Raw genomic sequence first — 22,300 nt, 5'->3', positions numbered from 1 at the left:
TTGGCTGACTGGATTAAAAAACACAAGCCATCCATTTGCTGTCTGCAGGAAATACACCTAGCTTCAAAAGACAAATTAAAACTCAGAGTTAAGGGTTGGAAGACAATTTTTCAGGCAAATGGAATTCAAAACAAAAGAGGAGTTGCAATCTTATTTTCAGATATATGTGGATTTAAAGCAACTAAAGTCAAAAAAGACAAAGATGGTCACTTTATATTGGTCAAGGGAAAAATACAAGAAGACATTTCAATTCTAAATATTTATGCACCCAATTTAAATGCTCCCAGATTCTTGAGACAGACATTACTTAGTCTGAGCAATATGATATCCTATAATACCATAATAACAGGGGACTTTAATATTCCTCTTATAGAGCTGGACATATTCTCTAAACAGAAATTAAACAAAGATATAAGGGACTTAGATGAGACCCTAGAGTAACTGTGCTTGATAGACGCATATAGAGCGCTCCATCCCAAAGACAAAGAATATACATTCTTCCCATCACCCCATGGAACATTCTCCAAAATTGATCACATCCAAGGACACAAAACAAACCTCAACAGAATCAAAAGAATTGAAAAATTTCACCTTATATCTTCTCAGACCGTAAGGCACTAAGGGTGGAACTCAATTCCAACAAAAACATTCAACCTCACACAAAGGCATGGAAATTAAACAACCTCTGTTGAATGACAGTTGGGTACAGGAAGAAATAAAAGAGGAAATCATTAACTTCCTTGAACATAACAACAAGGAAGACACAAGATACCAAAACCTGTGGGATATTGCAAAAGCAGTTTTGAGAGGAAAATTTATTGCTTTGGATGCCTACATTCGAAAAACAGAAAGAAAGTGCATCAACAAACTCACAAGCCATCTTATGGAATTGGAAAAAGAAGAACAATCTAAGCCTAAACCCAGCAGAAGAAAAGAAATATCCAAAATAAAATCAGATATCAATGAAATTGAAAACAAAAGAATCATTCAGAAAATTAATGAAACAAGGAATTGTTTTTTTTTTTTTCAAAAAATAAATAAAAGAGATAAACCTTTGGCTAGACTACCTAAAAATAAAAAAGTAAAAACTCTAATAACGTCAATCAGAAATGATAAAAGGGAAATAACAACTGATGCCACAGAGATATAAGAGCTCATCTCTGAATACTACCAGAAACTCTATGCACAGAAATTTGACAAAGTGAAGGAAATGGATCAATATTTGGAATCACATCCTCTCCCTAAATGTAGCTAGGAAGAAATAGGGCTCCTGAACAGGCCAATTTCAAGCACTGAGATTAAAGAAACAATAAACATCTTCCAACAAAAAAATGCCCTGGTCCTGATGGTTTCACACCAGAATTCTATCAAACCTTCAAGAAAGAGCTTATTCCCATACTCCAGAAATTATTCCAAAAAATTGAGGAGGAAGGAATCTTCCCCAACACCTTTTTATGAAGCAAACATCACCCTGATACCAAAACCAGGAAAAGACCCAACTAAAAAGAGAATTTCAGACCACTTTCACTAATGGATATAGATGCAAAAATGCTCAACAAAATCCTAGCCAATAGATTATAGTTTATCATCAAAAAGTCATACAACATGATCAAGTAGGCTTCATCCCAGGGATACAAGGCTGGATTAACATACGCAAATCTATAAACATTATTCACCATATTAACAGAAGCAAAAACAAAGACCATATGATCCTTTCAATAGATGCAGAAAAAGCATTCAATAAAATCCAGTACCTTTTTCTAATTAGAACACTGTAGAGTACAGGAATAGGTGGCATATTTCTTAAACTGATCAAAGCTATCTATGACAAACCCACAGCTAATATTTTACTGAATGGGGTAAAACTGAAAGCTTTTCCTCTCCGAACTGGAACCAGACAAGGTTGTCCTCTGTCACCATTACTATTCAACAGAGTGCTGGAAGTTCTAGCCAATACAATTAGGCAAGACAAGGAAATAAGGGGCATCCAAATGGGAGCAGAGGAGTCAAACTCTCCCTTTTTGCTGACAATATGATCTTATACTTAGAGAACCCCAAAGACTTAAACACAAGACTCCTAGAAGGTATCAGAAAATACAGTAATGTTTCAGGATATAAAATCAATGTCCACAAGTCAGTTGCCTTTGTATACGCCCAGATGAGAGACTAAGGACACAAGTCCCTTCACCATAGCTTCAAAGAAAATGAAATACCTAGGAATATACTTAACAAAGGAGGGACAGGACCTCTATAAAGAACATTATGAAATCCTAAGGAAGAAAATAGCAGAGGATATTAACAAATGAAAGAATATACCATGCTCATGGCTGGGAAGAATCAACATTGTTAAAATGTCTATACTTCCCAAAGCAATCTACCTATTCAATGATATCCCCATTAAAGTACCAACATCGTAATTTCAAGATTTGGAAAAAATGGTTCTGCATTTTGTATGAAATAAAAAAAAAAAAAACGCCCCATATAGCTAAGGCAGTTCTTAGTAATAAAAACAAAGCTGGGGGCATCACAATACCAGATTTTAGGCTGTACTACAAAGCCATAGTAGTCAAGACAGCATGGTACTGGCATAAAAATAGAGGCATAGACATTTGGAACCAAATAGAAAACCAGGAAATGAAACTAATATCTTAACACCAAACTAATCTTTGATAAACCGAACAGGAACATAACTTAGAGGAAAGACTCCATATTCAATAAATGGTGCTGGGAGAACTAGATATCCACATGTAAAAGACTGAAACTGGACCCACACCTTTCTCCACTCACAAAAATTGATTCAGATGGATAAAGCACTTAAATTTAAGGCATGAAACAATAAAAATCCTCAAAGAAAATATACGAAAAACACTGGAAAATAGTGGCCTGGGGAAAGACTTCATGAAGAACACTGCCCTGGCAATTGCAACAACAACAATAATAAACAAATGGGACTTAATTAAACTGAAAAGCTTCTGTTAAGTAATGGTAACAGAGGACAACCTTGTCTGGTTCCAGCTAAGGAGACAACCACTAATGCAAATAGACAACCATACAATGGGAAAGGATATTTACATATTTTGAATCAGACAAAAGCTTGATAACTAAAATCTATAGAGAACTCAATCCACATGAAAAAAGCCAAAAATCCCGTATCTCAATGGGCAAGAGACATGAATAGAACCTTCTCTAAAGAAGACAGACGAATGACTAACAAACATATGAAAAAATGCTCATCATCCCTAATTACTAGAGAAATACAAATCAAAACCACCCTGAGATACCACCTAACCTTATTAAGAATGGCCCACAACACAAAATCTCAAAACTGCAGATGCTGGCATGGATGTGGAGATAAGAGAAGACTTTTACACTGCTAGTGGGACTGCAAACTAATACAACCTTTTTGGAAGGAAGTATGGAGAACCCTCAAAGAACACAAGCTAGACATCCCATTTGATCCTGCAATCCCATTACTGGGCATCTACACAGAAGAAAAAAAATCCTTTTAACATAAGGACACTTGCACTAGACTGTTTATTGCAGCTCAGTTTACAATCACCAAAATGTGGAAATATCCTAAATGCCCACTATCCCAGGAATGGATTAACATGCCGTGGTATATGCATACCATGGAATACTATTCAGACATTAAAAAAATGGAGACTTTACAGCCTTTGTATTAACATGGATGGAAGTGGAACACATTATTCTTAGTAAAGCATCACAAAAATGAAGCATGAATCCTACATACTCAATTCTGATATGAGGACAATTAATAACAATTAATGACATGATGGGGGTAGGGGAAGGAGAGAGCAGAGAGAGGAAGAAGGACCGAGGGGTAGGGAAAGGAAGATCAGAGAGAGGGAAGAAGGGAGAGGGGTGGGGTTTTGATGTGTGCCACACCTTTTGGGGGCAAGACAGGCTTATATAAGGGACTTTATCTAACAAATGCAATCAGTGAAACCTGGTTTCTTGTACCCTCAATGAATCCCCAACAATAAATTTAAAAAAATATATAAATAATCCCAAACATATATAACAAAAAAAATGAAATATATTCTATCAATTTCATACACCACAAGGGACCAGAAATGTCACATTACATATATGAGGAAGATTTCGGCTTATTCCAAGTGATTTATGTAAGGAACAAAATATGCCATTTGAAATGTGATTTCAATGTGAAAAATGATAAAAGTAGCTTATACTTTATCTCTATTGTCATTCTCATAGTAATGTAGTCAAATTTCCCTGGTACATAAATAGGTCCCTAAAATTTTATATCTTTAGACCCTGTTCTTAAAAGTGTAGCAAATTACACAAGTTGAAAAGCAAAAGTGTAGGAAACAAAAATTGGAAACATATATAATAATCATTCTATAAATTTCTTTCTATATTTTTTCATGTTCCTATCTTAGGATTAAAAATCATAGGATTATTCATTTTTGTCACCTTTTTGCTGTACATTCTGAATATTATTTTCAATGTTGTTATAAAATATTTATAATTTATTTATTACACTAATTCAGCTACTAATATTATAATAATAGTTTAGCCAATAGGGGAGATATGTAATGAATTTTCTTAATATTTCTTCTATTTTAATTTAATTTAAATTTACTTTATTTTTATTTTTTGAGAGAGAATCTCAGTCTGTCACCTTGGGTAGAGCACCATGACATCATCATAGCTCACAGCAACCTGAAACTTTTGGACTCAAAACTATCCTCTTGCCTCAGCCTCCTGAGTAGCTGGGACTACAGGCGCCTACCACAATGCCTACCTATTTTTTGTATTTTTAGTACAGATGGGGTCTCACTCTTTAGTTCAGGCTGGTCTTGAACTCCTGAGCTCAATCAATCTGCCCATCATGGTCTTCCAGCGTGCTAGGATTATAGGAGTGCGCCACCATGCCCAGAGGGGTCCTTCTATTTTTAGATACTGGCTTTGGAACCTCTATTTTAAAATACTCCTTTCATTCAGTCAATGAATCATAGAAAATAATGTTAGTGATACTTCAGAAAGTCCTAACATGTTTTTCTGAATTCAGAGACATGAAGCAGAAAGGAAGGCCAATTATTTAACATCTATTATAAGTTGGGCACTTAATAGGTACTTTGGATATGCCATCTCAATTAATCCTTATGTTATTGTTGTTTATACATAAAGAAGTATAATGTACTACGTGCTCTTAAGGAGAACTAAAAAAAGGCTTCAGAAAATGTAAGCAACTCCCACTGTTAAATAATTATAAGTATTTACCTCAGGAATCACATATACTGTCTTGACTCTGAAAGTTATTTCTACTTTTTATACCACACTTTTTCCTATTCAAAGTTGCATGAGTGAGAATGAGTAAAAACAATGCCTGACAGAAAAGTTTTGGAACAATTCATACTACATGCATAATCAAAATCACCTTTCATTTTATTTCTCCACTGACACTTTTAGTGCACACTCAAGTGCACTAAAGGGCCAAAGACATTAGCGTGTCTTCATTTTGTTTTTACTATAGGAATTAGATCCTTTGTACTTTCATGTTGAATTTGAGGAGGATTTTTAAATTAAGCACTATATTAAGAAGCACAATTAAAAACACCAGCAAATCAACAAACACCTGAGAGCCATAAAGAAAATATGTTACCAGGAACATTTGCAACGTACCCTACCAAATGCCAGTTATTCTCATGACCAAGGCCAAAAAGGAAATAGAATAAGTTGCATATTTTACATTGTCTTTTCAAAAGAGGCATATCCATTCATCTCGAGAGAGAGATACTTGCCAGGGCGCCAAATTCAATGCTCCATTCATTATTTGCTTCTTTATGTAAGGGACATTGGGTAAAATGACAGACAATTATGTCTACAGTGGCATTTCAAAAAAGCCAATGACATTGTTTAAATGCTTCTGTTAACATATCACCCCTCTAAAACAAGAGGAGGTTAAACCATGAAATTTTAATCCAGAGAAAGTATCTTGATAGGAATGTACAATTGTGTGGTTTGGGCATTTTACTTTCTGATTAGCTAATTTAACAGAGTATAGAGAAATGTTAACAGGTCTGTTAGGCAGTTTTGCTCCAGTATCTGATGTCCCCAGCTTGCCTCTGAGGGGGGCTGAACAGTCAGTTCATGGCAGTATTCTCTAGCAGGAGCCTCAGTGCCTACTTTGTGCTGTCAATTTAAAAAGGGAATCACGTGATGTCAGTATCGGATGTGCTGATTCGTGAACACACAATTAGCTTACTTTAAAATTTGTTTGTTGTCTTGAAATGTCTCTGTTGCCTAGTATGTAGGCTCTGCCCCTCTGTAGGTATCTGAGGTACTGAGGTTATGCCATGCCACTGCTGCAGCATCTTCTCAGTTAGTTGCTGCCATTAGAATTCTATTGCAAAAACAGGGCATTTGAGGGTGCTGCCTTTTAATTCAATGTGTGTGTTGCATCAGCAAGATGCATTTGGCTCTGACCTAATGATCCCAGACTTGCTTTTTGTAGTGTAGTCTTCAGAAGAAACCAGAAAAGCTTTCCTTCACCGTCAGAGTGCAAAGCAGAATACAGTACTTAGAGAAGCAGTTACCCAAGGGGAAATAGAACTGAGCATTGAATCTATTCAAGGTACTCAAAGGCATAAATGTACTCATGATCTATGTATATAAGCCTTAATAAAAGAAATAATAATTCCACCACACACAAATCAACAACAGCAACAACAAAACAAGCCCAGGTGGTATGACAAAGGTGCTACAGATCTTTGGGGATTGTGTACTTCTCACCTTCTCTCTAAATTACTAAAGGACAGGATTTTAAAGGCTGCAAAGAGGATATTAAACAGAATATATGTTTGATTTTCCATGTTGGTGATCCCCTGTTGCTGGTCCATACAAATGAGTCCCACAAGACCAACTTAAGATGAAAGCATGAAAAAATATATATTTAAGGGGTTTAATTCATCAGTGTTGCAATAAATTGTTCTGTACAAACCAAAATGTCCCACTACCTTTGTCTCAATCCCTGCCATCTCTGACTTTCAGACATTTCATCTGCCTTTCTATAAAATTTTATCACAAAAATGCTACCTTTAAAGCACTTCTTGTATATCATGTATAAAGACTGACAGTGACAGTAGTATGGAATGTAGGTGGTCCCCAGGTTATAAACTAGATAGGTTCTGTTGGCTTATTCTTAAGTTGAAAGTATATGTAAGTTGGAACAGGAACATTTGCCTATTACCTGAAATAGCCTCTGTCTGTAAGTACAAGTTGTATGTAAGTCAGATGTCTATAATTGAGGGACTGCTGCTACTTATGAAAATGAATAAGCAAACTATAGCTCACAGACCAAATCCAGCTAGCTGCCCATTTTTGTCAATCAAGCTGTAAGGGAACATAACCATGATCATTCATTTGCATGAATGCTCCACTGGCAAGGTTGAGTAGCTGTGACATAGACTACATGGCTTGCAAAGCCAAAAGTATTTACTATCTGAACCTTTACAGAGAAAGCTTGCTGGATTAGAAGATAAGACACACAGTTTTGCACTTTCCTATCCCACCTCCTAAAAAACTCAGCTGGGCTGCTATCATTCATGTTTACATATCAGAACAGCCTTTTTGCCTAAGCTCCCTTTAGGACAAATTGCTTGAATAGATCAGTAAAAACTGTGGTCTCATGGAAAAGTTTTAAGGATTCCATTTTTATAATTTAGTGAATAAAATAAATGCACCAGCACGAACACAATAATTCAGCACAAATGTGCTAATTTGTCAAATACTCTCACCGATATCATGTACAAAGGCCTGCATTATAGATCATTCCTAGGATATCTGTCACATGCTGTATTATGTAATAATTCTTTATGACCCTGTCCTTTGTTGTTATATGTTCTGTTCTTTGAAAGCAAGGAATACATCTACTATTCTGTATGTGTTACCATCTAGCCCTGGTTCCTTACAGCACTGTGTAAGGAGCTATGTTAATATTAGTTAAATACGTGAATAAGAAGTAGAGCAAATTCTCACCTATAAAAACTTGTTAAAAAGAAAAAAAAAATCAATTAATTAGTACATTTAAAGAAATGAAATTTTGAAATTAACATAAATGCACAGTATTTGAACAAAGAAAGTAAATTGATTTTTATGGGTGGCTCATGGGAACACTTACAACTCCTCAGATCTTTTTGAGTAAATACAACTTAATGACTAATTGTTCCTAATCAGAGGCACTAACTGACCTAATTTTAAATGAAGAGATGGAAATTATTCTTAATTAGCTCACGGTATCCATGAAAACAAATGTTATTTAGAGTTTGAAAAATGATTTTGTTCTTTGATATAGCTTAAATATTCGCCTTTCCCTTTCCCAAATGATATGGTATAATTTTATAAAGTGATTCTTACCCAAGAAGAAACAACATACTGATAGGCTTCAACCAAATTTTTGGTTGACTATCACCAATTCCAAATTGATGAGGCTTCCCAGTGCAAACTTTTATTACTGATTAGCAAGAATAATATGAAAAACTTCATTATATTTTAAACAGCAAATGTTATCTCAACTGGGGCAATGCCCCTATGAATAACTTTATTCTTAGAGCATAACTTCATCTTCATGGCTAGAAATATGGTGAATATGAACGTCAAATAGTATATTGTGACTTATCTATACTTTTTATGTGAAATCTCATGATGAAGTTATACTGTTTCTACCTAATTTAGCTGTGTAAAAAACGTGGCTGAAAATGAATATATGTTCCAGAAGTTCTATGGAGTTTTGTCCAGTGAAGTCTGGGGCTCTGTTTTTCATTTTTTTTCAAACTCAGATTCAAATTCTGAAGTCTAAGCTTTTCAGACTAAGAGGATATGTTATGATTCTACTTTCGTTCTCTGGGGATAGTAGTATTTTGCTTGATTTCATGCTGATGCCCTTCAAGGAAATTAAACTCAAAACAACTGAGATAAAAATTTGACTACATATTATCTGCAGTTTTTATATGTGCTTCATACAATCCAACTTGGTGTGTCCCAACTGTGTAGTTAGTGGGACACAACTACAAGAGGAACTCTACCTAACAAATGCAAATACTGTAACTAGTTGTTTGGATCCTCACATTAAACTGAAATTTTAAAAAATTGTATCTTAGTGTTTGTTTATGTATTTTATCATTAAAATTTTCTTAAAATAAATGTATCTTTTAAGGAGTTACAAGTGTCATGGAATAGAAACATTAAAAGGAGAGCCAACTCCGGATTCTGTGTAATAATTCAGAGAGCTGTTTCAGCCTTTGTCCTCTGTCCTTGAAATGAGCTGAGTAAGGTACAGCAGAGATGTAGGCAAGGAGAAGTGACTCTGGTGAAATAAACTGGAGACTTTCATTTCTCCAAGCTTCTGCCACATCCTTTTGGATATTATCAGACTTGCTTTAACTCTTTTTTCACAAATCATATTTTTAAGTAAATTCACTGCTGAAACTTAAATATTTGCCTCAGACTCTTCCTAAGCAAAACTATCTTTTCCTATATACATCATTTACTAATGGCAAAAAACAAAAACAAAAAACAAAAAACAAATCCAGATATGCAAAAATACCCCACTTAAATAGCAGCTTCTTATGTTCCTATTGCTTGAATCCCTTGACTCCAGTTACCCTCACCTCAAATACACTGTGGTCACCTGCTCACAAGACAGAAACTTTGCCAAGAAATAGTCATTATCTGAAATCGTAAATCCAGGCATTTCACTTCTGACCACTCTGTACAATTCACTGACACCTCTAGTCTCTGTAGTTTCTGTTTTCTTTCTATATCCCATCCCCCACTGCCTTCTGTTTTTATCTCCTTCCTTGAAACCACACTTTGCTACTCAATTACTGTCTTGCCAATATCATTGACAAACACTGCCCTTTTTCACACTTCACTCAGTAAATCCTTAACCTTGCATTAATTCACCTGACTTCTTGACTACCGATCATTACTGTAGAAAATCAAACATCCTCCCAGATTAATATCTCAAAGATCCATAGTCTATAGATTCAAATGAAATTCCAATACCACCCCTCAAATTTCTGTGGATTTCTAGTTGATCTTTTTACTTCACTATTTAATACATTTCTGTTGTCCCTAAGTCATTAACATGCCATCTCTCACTTACTTTCAGAAGATGATGTCATTTAATACTTTATATAAAATAAATATTATTAATATTTACCATGTGGGAAATCCTTTGATTTCCTCTTCCCACATTTTCACACTTACATGCACATGTACACTGTTCCTTCCTCCTGTCCTCCCACATTCCTAGAAGAGATACTAGCTTCCTCATGGACTTTGTCCCATTGTCATCCTCCTCATGGATTATGTCTTCAAACTTTAGAACCCCCTCCTGGCTTCTTCCCACCAGTATCAAATATTTCTCATATTAAAAACAAATCCATCAGTTCAAATACCTATTTTTTCCTGTTTCCATCTTCTCCACTCCTCTTCAAAGTCAAGTTTGTTGAGCTTACTTTACTTGTGACATCTCTTTCCCTAAATGTAATTCACTGCCTTTGCCTTTCCATCTAAAGTTGCACCATCAGATTCACTAGTGTATATCTCCAATGTCAGTTTTCAAGACTCATGTTACTAGACAGGCATCTCTTTAGTTACACTCTCTAGACCAGTGGTTCTCAACCTTCCTAATACCAAGACCCTTTAGTATAATTCCTCATGTTTTAGTGACCCCCCAATCATAAAATTATTTTTATTGCTACTTCATAACTGTAATTTTGCTACCATTATGAATTGCAATGTAAATATCTGATATGCAGGATGTATTTAGCTGACCCCATGAAAGGGTTTTTTGACCCCCAAAGGGGTTGTGACCCACAAGTTGAGAACTGCTGCTCTAGACATTGGCTTCTTTGAAACGTTATACTCTTGGTTTTCCTTCTATGTTGATAGTTATCTTTTCTAATCTTTATTTTAGGCTCCTTTTTTGTCCATTTTTAATGTCAAGGTTCATCCTCCTCTTGATTTTAAGGATAGTCTCTGGATGACATTGACTTAGATATGTGATAGTAACTCCAAAATCCACCTCCACCTAAGAGATGTCTTCTGAGCTCAGATATGCACATCCAAACACCTATTAAACATCTCCACCTGGGTGCATCATATCACAAACATATTTGAAACTGAAATCAGTCTTTTTCTAGACACACCAGATTCTCCTTCCTGTGGTTCAGATCCCAGTAAGTGGCACCTTAGGCTATTGAGTTGCTAGAAACTTAAGAGCTACTTTGAATTCTCTCTCCTTTTATTCTGGCATTTAATCAGTCACCAGGTCTTATGTGTTCTACCTTCTTATTATGTTATAAATATGTCAAACATCCATTCACATTTCCACAGCTTGGGTATATGCCACCATGGTTTATTGTTTTGAGTTTTATTCCCCCTATTTTGCCTCTTCCCAATGGAAAGAGTGATCATGTCATTCTCTAACTTAACACCTTTTGGTGTCTTTCTTTTGCCATCAAGATAGTGTTCCAGTTGCCATTACCTAGTAATACTGTTCCAGCTTATTTGTTTCTCCAGGTTTTTTTTCCTCTATTCCTCATTTTTCTATATGTACCCTTGGATTTACTTAACCACTTGTTGTTTCCTAATATTGCCACGCCTTGCTTCCGTGAGCCTTCCTTCACATGTTCCATCCTTTGTTCTGAAACTCTTCCCATTTATTTTTTATATAGCTAATTCCCATGTGTCTTAATGTTTATATTGCAAGATTTCTTTCTCTGGAATTCTTCCTCTGGCCTTTCCTAGTATATGTTAGCTGTTCTTTCTCTGTAAAATCATAGGACCTTGTACCTCTAATAATTAGCACAGTTGTGGCTCATAGAGTTTGAGCAGTTATTTTTGCCAGGATCTGTTCTAAGCAGGTTCTGCATCTTAACTTACCTAATGCTTACAACAACCTTATTACCTAATTATTATTATCTCCCCATATGAGTAATCCAAACTTAAGAGCAGGTAATAATTTCCCCAAATTCCTATAAGTATTAAGTGACAAAATTTGGTCATGAACTCAGGTAACTTATTAAAGAATTTATAAAATTAAACATCATAGTATTTTGGCTTAGCACCCATAGCACAGTGGTTATGGTGCCAGCCACATACACCGAGGCTGGTGGGTTCAAACCTGGCCCCGGCCAGCTAAAAACAACAATGACAACCTGCAACCGAAAAATAGCCCAGCATTGTGCCAGGAGCCTATAGTCCCAGCTACTTGAGAGACTGAGGCAAGAGAATCACTTAAGCCCAAGAGTTGGAAGTTGTTGTGAGCTGTGATGCCACGGTACTCTACCAAGGGCAACATAGTGAGATTCTGTCTCAAAAACAAACAAACAAAAACCATGATACTTGTTCACATTGAAACATTTATGACCCTGTGTTATAATAACTTGTTTATGCCTAAATTCCTAACTATACCCTAAATTGGGAGGAAGTTGCACCCTCCAGAAATTAGCACAGTGATGACTACTTGATAGGCTTCCAATAAATATTATTAAATGAATAAAAGAACAAGATGACACTCTCAAAAAGAAAGGGTCCCTTCCACAAATCCAATGCATACTGACCTAGTTTTAGTGTATGATATAGTGGTATTCCTCCCCCCCCCCAAATACCACATGACTTGCTATCACCTAAAAATCCCATACTTTATCCTGTCTCCAAGGGTTTACACATTCTTTTCCATTTTTGCCTAATATACCTTCTCAGTCTTGTCTAACTTGGTATTTCTTCTAAATCCAGCTCAGAATTCATTTTATTACCATAGATTTCAAATCTTCTTTCTAAATTTTTATTTCTTTGCACTTCATTCAACATCACAAATACCAACAACATCATTAAGCCATGATTTTTTTTTTTTTTACCAATGGTTTATTTTCCCTTGTCTTTGTATCCATAGTTCTTGAGTATAGTACTCAGAAGTTGTTCAATAAATGTAAAAATATTGATTGAATGAAATTAGGTTGGGTCATGTCTCTATAACTTATCGAGTAGAACTCTAATAAACTACAGCAATTTAATTGGCTCCTATGTTGACAAAAAATTGATTATTCGTGTTCTCCAATATTGGCATATTAGATGATTTGGGAAAGATAAGTAACAACACTCTTGCCTATTTCTCTTTCCTGATGAGGACAAGTGCTGGACAAAAGATATTTCACTGTTTAAAATTCCCTGAAGTTGTCCCACCAACCAATTAACAAACATTCTACAAAGGGAAGTGCATTTACATTTAGGGGTAGACAAAATAAGTTTGTGAAAATTTTTAATATATCAAATCATAAATCAAATCTTAGAAGGGGAAACTAATGGTGAAATCACCCAAAATGTAATTTTTCATAACAACTATATATTGAATATATAGTTATACTCTATACCACACAATTTTTTTTTTATTATAAAGAAAGTACATCAGACTTGGGCTTTCTAGCTACTCTATATGATTCTTATTTCTTCCTCAAATACACACAAAACTTCCAGATTAAGTTTCCTAAAGCACTACTTTCAGCAAGTCATTTATATGCTCAAGAACAGTTAGTGGCTCCTGTCTGTGGAATCAGATGAGAACTACCAAGTTTAGGTTTTTCAGCCAGATATTCTGCCTTAATTGATTTGTATAGATCCTGACACATGACTGATACCTAGTAAGTATTTTGATGTTTTGATTGATTTTTTATTTCATTGTGGTTTTAAAGGTAAAATCAGAAAACCTATTTGAAGGATTGTTCCTTGTGACTTTTATTATTATAAATCTTGGTAAATTATCAAGAGTAGATGCTTCTTGTGCAACAAAGATGCTATGTGTTAAATGAAGTAGAAGATGTCTACATTAAAAAGTCTCTTCCCGGGAGTTCGGTATCCTAAATGAAACGGCCATGTTAAGATATGACAGGTAATGCTTTGAGAAAAGATAGGTGATATTTTAATTAGTGACAATTTATAGAGATATTGAGTTCACAGTTTCACAGCTGAAAGCTAAATCATTATTCCTCAATGGGACATTCTTAATTGAAGTTCCAAGATGACCATTCAGCTATGAGCAAATCCAAACAAGTCCACAAGGCATTAGAAAAGAATAACCCTTCAGCCACGCCCAATCAAGCAAGCAGACTGGCCCCAAGCAAGATGATCTCTGCTTGAAAACTGCCATCAGATTGCCCGAGTCAAGTGCCTCCTGAGTTATATCAGCCTATTTCTGGCCTTTCTTTCTCGCTCTGTCTTTCCAGCTCCCTTCTTCATTTCTATTGTATGCCCTTGCCATCGAACACGCTAAAGGATCAAAGAGTTCAAGCTCTTCAGAGTACCAATGTTTTGTTAAAAAAAAAATAACAAAAAACAACAAAAATGAAAATTGTGCCCATTTTCCTCTCTGCAAGAAATCAAAATATAAAATTAAGGTGAAAGTATAAGAAAATCTGTGCAGTCCAAAATAAAAATCCACCTCCCTCTTCACATACATATACCCTATGACAAACTTCACCACTTTGTTTTATACAACTTAGATAGCGCTAATTATAATTAAGATGTTAATATGTACTCAAATCAACCCACGCCACTTTGTTGTACAAATGGAACAATGGCAGCTTTTCTTTTAATATCCAAAACATCATTTTTGGAACAAATTTGAAGTTTTGATTCATTCAACAAACAATTATATTGAGCACCTACTATGTGTCAGACACTATGCTGGGTGCTGAGCAAGCAAAATGTGAAAATTTTCCAATTTCAGAAGAATTCTGGTCTCTAAAGCAGTGCTTCTCAAACTATTTTTTATACATCTGTGCCTTCTTTTGCTAAACCCAATTTTTCTCTCCCTTGTCAGAAATTCTGAAGACCTCTTATCTAACACTGAGAATCACTGACACACAGATCATGGACTCTATTTTCTGTGCATCCTTGATAGACAAAGTATCTTTGAGATTTTACGTTTCATTTAAAAGGAATATATTTCATTTTGCAAACATAAAACTGGATTGTACTATTAAAAATATTTTTTTCTGAGCTACATATGCCCCCTTCCAAAATGAAATCCAAATGACCTGCACCCACCCCTGTTGAGAATCACTGCTTTAAAGAGTTTTGGAGAAAACCAGGCAACCTCCATCTCTCCCCTCCAATCCAGTCTTAAAGGAATTAGAATTTTCCTACCTGACACAACAGCTGGTGGAGTATCATAATCCTGTCTTGTGATTGAATCTTTGAATGAAAAGAGCATGAGAAAGAATGCAATGAAGTACAAAAGAAAATAAAATAGAATCATAGTTCTAAAACTCGGAAGGGCCCCCTGTGTGTTATATGGTTGAGAGCCCTGCTGGCTTCAAGCAGTCAAGGCATTATGACTCCTGGTCTATAGGTGATACCGTGGACCCCATTACTACCATGCTGTGCTCGTTGTTAGGACCGGTGAGAACTGCTGAGACAACACAGTTTGTCCCAGAACATTGTTATCTTCCACAGTGTGTGTGTTTGTTCCTTCCCAAAGGAAATCAGTGTAAAAATGTTACCCCCAGAGCCTGACACAAGGCAGCCCAAACTAATGGGGGCCCAGTCCATGTTATGGAACAAAATCCTGGAGAACAAAAGAAAGAATTAAAATTTAAAAGAGATATAGAAAAAAATTACATATTATCATTCTGTGGAGGCTAGTGAGTTCTGAAGCCAAAATTTCATCATTAATCACTCAGCTCCAACTCTGATCCCAGTGGTTGTTGGTGAGGCATATTGGTGGTTACTTTCTGTTCAAGGCCAAGGAGCTGTATGTGCCATAATTGTGGGAGTGAGATATATAGAACAGAATCTACTAAACAGATGATTGCTATCTCTACCCCAAGTGTCCTGACATGGGAGGTATCAAATTCTAAAGAAAGCTTAATTAAACTACATGGCAGTCATTTCAAAATTGGGGGTTATATAGGGCAAAGTATAAATGCTTGTTTGAAGATGAAAGGTTTGGCTTAATACAATTGTTTTTTAGCCAGGGATCTTAAAAAGGAGAGTGGCCTTAGCTCCCCCTTCTAAAAATGGAAAATTCTAATTTTGTCCCAACTCCTGTTGGAGGTGGTCAGTTGTATAAAAGGGACCTGATATTGGTTATATTCAAATAAACTACCAATATAGATATTGTTATGTGACCCTTATTCCATTTATATAACCTTTTTTCCACTTTGAAAGCTAAAAAAGAAAAAATCCCCAAATTTCATTTTTCCACCCACATGACAACTTTTGGACTATCACAAATTTCTCACTTTCATCTCCTTGCCACAAAGGCTAATGTTAACCACACTTCCGTGAGTCAATGGCATATGAGAAGACAGATTAGAACTTGAACATCGCAAGGCACTTTGCGCAGCGAGAGCAAACAGGATCAAAAGATTCAAATGCAAATAAACCAGACTCATGAGTTACTTTACTTCCAGCACCAGGTATGTGAACTAGTGAGTTGATTATTGTCCCCCAATCTAGAAAAACAGAATCATTTTTAAAGAGTCTCCAAATGTTTTATTAATAGAAGTATTCATTTCTAGTACCTTTTTAAGAACTGCAATCACACACATATTACCACTCAAAACAAACAAACGAAGGCTCATTTTTGAACTATGCCGCCACTCATCTTCTATGGCTGTATTTATAACAATTTAAAATAAATACTAAAAGCACACAATGTCCATTGTTGAATGGCTAGAGAGAATAGAAAAGTATGATTAAAATAGAAATTACTCCTTATCCCATCACATAGAAATGGCCACACTTGTTTTGTATTTCTCTACAGCCTTATATTATAAATATTTGTTCATAGTTGATATTGTGCTCCACACATGAAAATTTACATACAGCTTTGTTTGATTCAACATTAGAAATAACCCTTTCTCCTGATTATTTTATACTCTTACAATTGCATGCTGCATTCCAGTCTGGTCTATGGATGGATTATGGTTTCTTTAATCATTGTTTTATATTAGACATTACACAGGAGACAGTGCCAAACATTTCTGAGGTAGAAAGCCTTTTCTGCTGTTTCAGAACATTTCTCTAGACGAGCTTTTCAACACAATAGCTACTTGGTCAGTTAAATCATGTTTTGAAATGTCTTGACTGCCTACCTTGCTATCCAACTGATACTTACAGAAATTTGGAGTCTTCTAATTAAGAAATCAGTGTTTGAGAATGCGTCTTTTCCTACAATTTTATCAGGAATATATACCATATTTGGACAATTTTATTTAATGGAATGTGTGTGCGTGTATATGCGTGTGTGCACGCGTGGATGTGTGGGCATATTTGATGAAAGGGCTGTTTTTATTTATTGCATTAAAATGTTTTCATGAGCTCATTGGCATTCTATTTCATCTTTCACCAACTCACTGTTAATGTTCTTTGGTACCGTTTCTACTGATTTTCCCTTATGTTGCTATTTTCTTCATTTTTTTTTTAAACGGCAAAAGTTTAATATTTGCAAATAAATTGTTTGAGACCTTCGCTTAATACCTATTCACTTATTATTTACCTTGTATAACAGAAAGGGCTTTTATGTTATAATAAAACTAAACCAATTTTTAAAAAACTATTACATTTTCATTTTTATCTACATATTCTTTTTTTATATTTGTGTGTTTTAATTTACTGGTAAGTTTTGCCCCCCTCCACCAAAAACATGTTAGGAGATGTACTTAGTACAAGTCATTTATGAAAGTATTTTATGCATCAGGAATCTATTTAACTTTGCTTCTTATAACTCTCAGGTTTTTTTTTGTTTGTTTGTTTTTTAACTCTCAGTTTTAATACTGACATTTAGACCTAATAATGGAAAAAAGGATAATATCTAAGCAAAGTGAATTATTCAGGATTTTTACCTGATACCATCAGAATTTTAGAGCAGTAAAGAAGAGGGATGATTAAAAATATACCAGAAAACTGTGATGAACAAGTGGAGTTCAATTACAAGGTTATTTTTGTGAGTGGCTGCGGTTACACCATGGGAATCCAGTGATGTCAGAACTCACTAGTGGCTGAGAGAACACAAGCTGAACTATAGATAAGGAGACTGGAGAACAAAAGCATTTTTTCCCTTTCAACAGATTCTACTGACGCTGTTAGCCACTGGTGACCATCTCCCGAACAAATGAAAAGGAGATAAGAAACTTGTAAAACAAGAATGTCATGCAATTTGGAGGTTCTCATAACACAGTAAAATCTCCAGTGGTTTCTGCTAAAGCTTACAATAAAGTGATAAGGAATTATGGATAATGGGGCTTTGGTTCCATCATGGGGATAGTGTGACAAAAAATAAACAAAAGCAGAAGATTTAGAAAAATCCTTCAAGGTCACCAGAGTCCTGAAATAAAACAGTTACAGCTATATAACATTTACATTTTCAGGGCCTATAGATTGTGTTTAGCTTAAAAATAGTTAGATAATTGAACAATAAACAGTGAAGGTGGAACATTTTAAGAGAAAGGTTAATGAAATGACACAGACTGCATTTCAAAATTTGGGATCATGGGTAACAAGATATGTCTGCTTTTGTGAGCAGAAAAAAGGAACTTTGGCTCAATACAATTCCTTTAGGCAGGGGCTTTAGAAAAAAAGACTGGGACTTAGCCTGTGGCCCAAGGTACCCCTTCAAAAAATTGAAAATTATAATATAGCTCCCGCTTCCATCAGCCCTGATCACTGCCTATTCCAGATTATTCACTTGACCTCTCTGCACTGCTCTTAGCTCCCATCTGCTTCTAGAGTTAAGGTCCCTATCTTAATCTTGATTTATCACTGCTCACACTGCATTTTACAGAATTTCAGTGAGCTCAGATGTCTGAAAACCTGGGAATGTTCTGGGTATGAGAGAGATACTGATAGTTTTAAATTGACCCTCTGGGGAGAATGGACTGGGGCTAAGTGAAATTGAAAGCAGGAAGGGCAGTTAGGAAAAATTACAAGTGGTGAAGTCAGGCCAGGGCAGAGACTCTAGATATGTGGAGGAGAGCATTTGGCAAATGTCCATGAGATAAAATTGGTAGGACTTGAAAAGTAATTATACATGGTGGTGATGGAGAAGGAAAGGGTCTAGGTTGAGTCATAGATCTATGGTTGGGCTACTGGGCAAATGGTCATGGCATTGGCTTAAAAGGTAATAGGGATCAGGAACATCCAAGAGGTTTCCATTGGGAGAAAGCTCAGGGAAGCTCATGAGATTAGTCTGGGTGACGCTGCCTTGGACATGTCTGAGAGAGATTTACATGGAGATATTTATCAAGTAGCTGGAAAATGAGACTAAAATTCTAAGATGATGTTAGCTTTGGGGAACTTCAATTTAGGGGTTCTCAACATAGAAAGCAGGGTTTTAAACCCCAGAAACAGATGAGATTGATTAAGAACATCATACAGAAAAAAGGGACTAGAAATGAAACCCTGGCTTAGCAGCCTGTGAAAGAAAAGAAGAATGGCCTCAGAGGTCTGAGGAGAACCAGAAAATCGTTGGGCTGGAGTCACAAACTGGGAGCTTTAGGGACAAGCTGGGCCCAGTGTTCAAATATAGGGAAATCTCACATGAAAATTCCAGTGTTTTGCTTATTTTCAAATATTGGAAGATGAGCTCAGCCAGGGTTTGTTTGCCTGTGTGGCAGTAGCCACCTGGAGGTGAGTAGCAGCTGCCCTTTCTAGACAGCTTCCATAATTCCAGGCTGCTAAAGGCACCACCTCTCATTGTGTTTGCCTAACACTTGGGCAGAAATAGAATTATTATTGCCTTGAAAATCTCTCTGAAATACAGTCTCCAATGACATATATATTTATGTGACATGACTATGTTCATGACAAATATTAACAACTTTCCAGGTTTTTTTGCATGAACTCCGCTTCACTCATTAAAATGGCTTGGCTAGCCTCAATAGGCTTTTGCGTTTGAAACACTGGACAAGTATATTAACAGCTAAAGAAATGAAGACTTCAAAGAAAATGAGCTCTATCAAGTGAACCAGAGCAGGTCAGTGAGTCCCATTGTGGATGCGACAGGAGGAAAATCCCTTCTGGCGATCTGGAGTAGCAGCCCCAGGAGCTCATAGAGAGGTAAGAACAGCTCATTTGATAAGCAGCTACTGGGCATCGCACACTGGGTTAGGTATGCTGCATATATCATTCCATTCAATATTTACAGCATCCTGAAATGTAAGTATTATTTTTCCCACTTTGTAAAAAAGGAAGCAAAAATTCTAAGAGGTTAAGTGACCTGCCTAAACATGCATAGCAAATAAGAGGGGGCAGAGCAAGGCTTGGAACTAAAATTTGCTTACAAAGCCCGCTAGTGTTTCCATGATACCAGGCTGCCTTCCTGTCAATGGATATATTAGAAAGATGCAATAAGGTGAAAGAAAAACTTAAAAAATTACCTGAGTTGTGTAATAGCCACTCCAAATGCCAATCAAAAATTCAGATAAAATGAATCTATGATGGCATAGCAAAGCACTAGAGTGAAATCTAAGAAAAAAAAATATACCAGTCTTCTGGGCACTACTGACACTCAATAGTATTTTGTTAAATGAAAAAACCAAGTAATACTGTTTTTTCTCTGTCTCTCCAAAACCTTATTAAATTTTAAACATTCCCATAACATGTTACACAAATATTATAATGTATCTAAGAATTATTTAGTACCAATGTAAAGGGAATACAGAAAAAGAAAGAAAAGAAAAAAATGCTAGAGAAAATTTGGTATTAAACATAAACCACATGCTTAAAACTTTTACTCTCCAAGAAAAGATGTAGTGTATGTCATTATTGAATTATTTGGCTATTGCCAGCTGTGAAAAGTTGTGGTCTCATATAAATGCGTCCTTGTTGAAAATGCTCAAATATAAAATCATAATACATGTTATCAAATCAATAACTTTTATAATTATGAGTTGGTTCTGTATCTTTTAGCTTAGTTTTCAATTTCCTAATGGATTCAGTCTAACTAGCTATTATATTTTTAGTAGTTTGCAAATGTGAACTTCAGCAAGTCAGCTAACTTTGCTTTTGATTCAAATGAGCAAAATTTATAAAGTGTTTCTGTTTATGCTTTGCATTATAACTCCATCTTTGATCAGATTGTCATTCAATATAGTAAAATGGCACGACTTCCCTCATTCAGAATTGATGATCACTGAAGGAGAGAAAGATGGATAGGGAGGAAAATCTATAGTGGGAAAATGAGAAACTCCAGGCATCCCAATACTTGGGTCCTGCTTATTAGTAATATCACAAAGCGACTCCAAATGATTCTTCACGTTGCCAAAAGGGATAAAATATTACCTTCAAACTCTATCTTGCTGATAAAAATTAGCTATACCATAACATATAGCTAAATGTATCTTAGACATGACTTCTAAAAGTGTAGGTCAAAATGCTTGATCTAGCCCAAGCATTCAGACAGGTAAGATATTGTAAACTGTTTTATACAGCTGCTGCAAGGGGGGCCTTAGAGATAGGTACTTTATGTTAATAGAATCACATTTCTTTCCTGAAACAGTGTTAAGTATTTGCACTGAGGTATGTTCAGTTTCTTCCCATTAAGGGTAGATTAGTAAGTTCTTAGTGGAAATGTCAGAAACCTCTTGTATTCCAAAAAGCCTATGAACCAACAACATCTATTCGGTAAGCAAGGCTTTGAGATAGAGTAAGATTCCTGATACGTAACTTGTATGCATAGCATGCATAGATAATTGGAGGGGTAGTTAGCATAATGAAGAGTCACAACGATGGTGACATCTAGGCATAAATAGAATCCTGAAGTTGAAGGGGCATCATGTGTCATATGACTCAACACTACAGATGGGTAGAGAGAAAAATTGAGACTAGAAGATATTATTTTTCCCCAGAGAGAGACTCCAGGGCTACATCAGGATTTGGATCTAGGACTCTTGACTCCTAGTCATGTGCTCTTTCTACTACATTTAAGCTGCCCCTGTTAGAATAAAATGCTATATAGTTTTATTTCTACATCTTTAAAAATGATAAGATTATTTGCAGTAACAATCGTGAAAAATAAAATCATTATGGATGGTGTCACACGAGAGGTGGGTTTTGATGTTTTTATTGCTTTTCAAAGGGCAATTAGAAAAATGTCAGTCTTCTGGGTTGTATTAGGCATTGGCTTTCTTGAAAATTTGGGGAATAATCTTTTAAAATATCAAACACAAAGTTTTGCCTAAGATTTAAAATGCCTCCTTGACATAAAATCAAGGCAAACATAGGCATTGTTTAATACGCTTTTGTTCCT

General features: G+C 35.7%; 1 protein-coding gene across 1 annotated transcript in view; it reads right to left on the bottom strand.

Moving 5' to 3' along the window:
• RBMS3 (RNA binding motif single stranded interacting protein 3) overlaps positions 1-22,300 on the bottom strand; it is a 570,468-nt gene that overhangs the window by 33,283 nt on the left and 514,885 nt on the right. Inside the window, exon 10 of the mRNA XM_023512729.1 lies at positions 15,196-15,243. Coding sequence (XP_023368497.1) covers positions 15,196-15,243 — 48 coding nt within the window. The remainder of the gene's footprint in view (positions 1-15,195; positions 15,244-22,300) is intronic.

Source organism: Otolemur garnettii, unplaced genomic scaffold (assembly GCF_000181295.1).
Source record: "Otolemur garnettii isolate 467f Iridium unplaced genomic scaffold, OtoGar3 scaffold00002, whole genome shotgun sequence".
In the NCBI taxonomy this organism is placed as follows: Eukaryota; Metazoa; Chordata; class Mammalia; order Primates; family Galagidae; genus Otolemur; species Otolemur garnettii.
The sequence above is the reverse complement of the archived record's forward strand: the minus strand, read 5'-3'. Positions and strand labels throughout refer to the sequence as shown.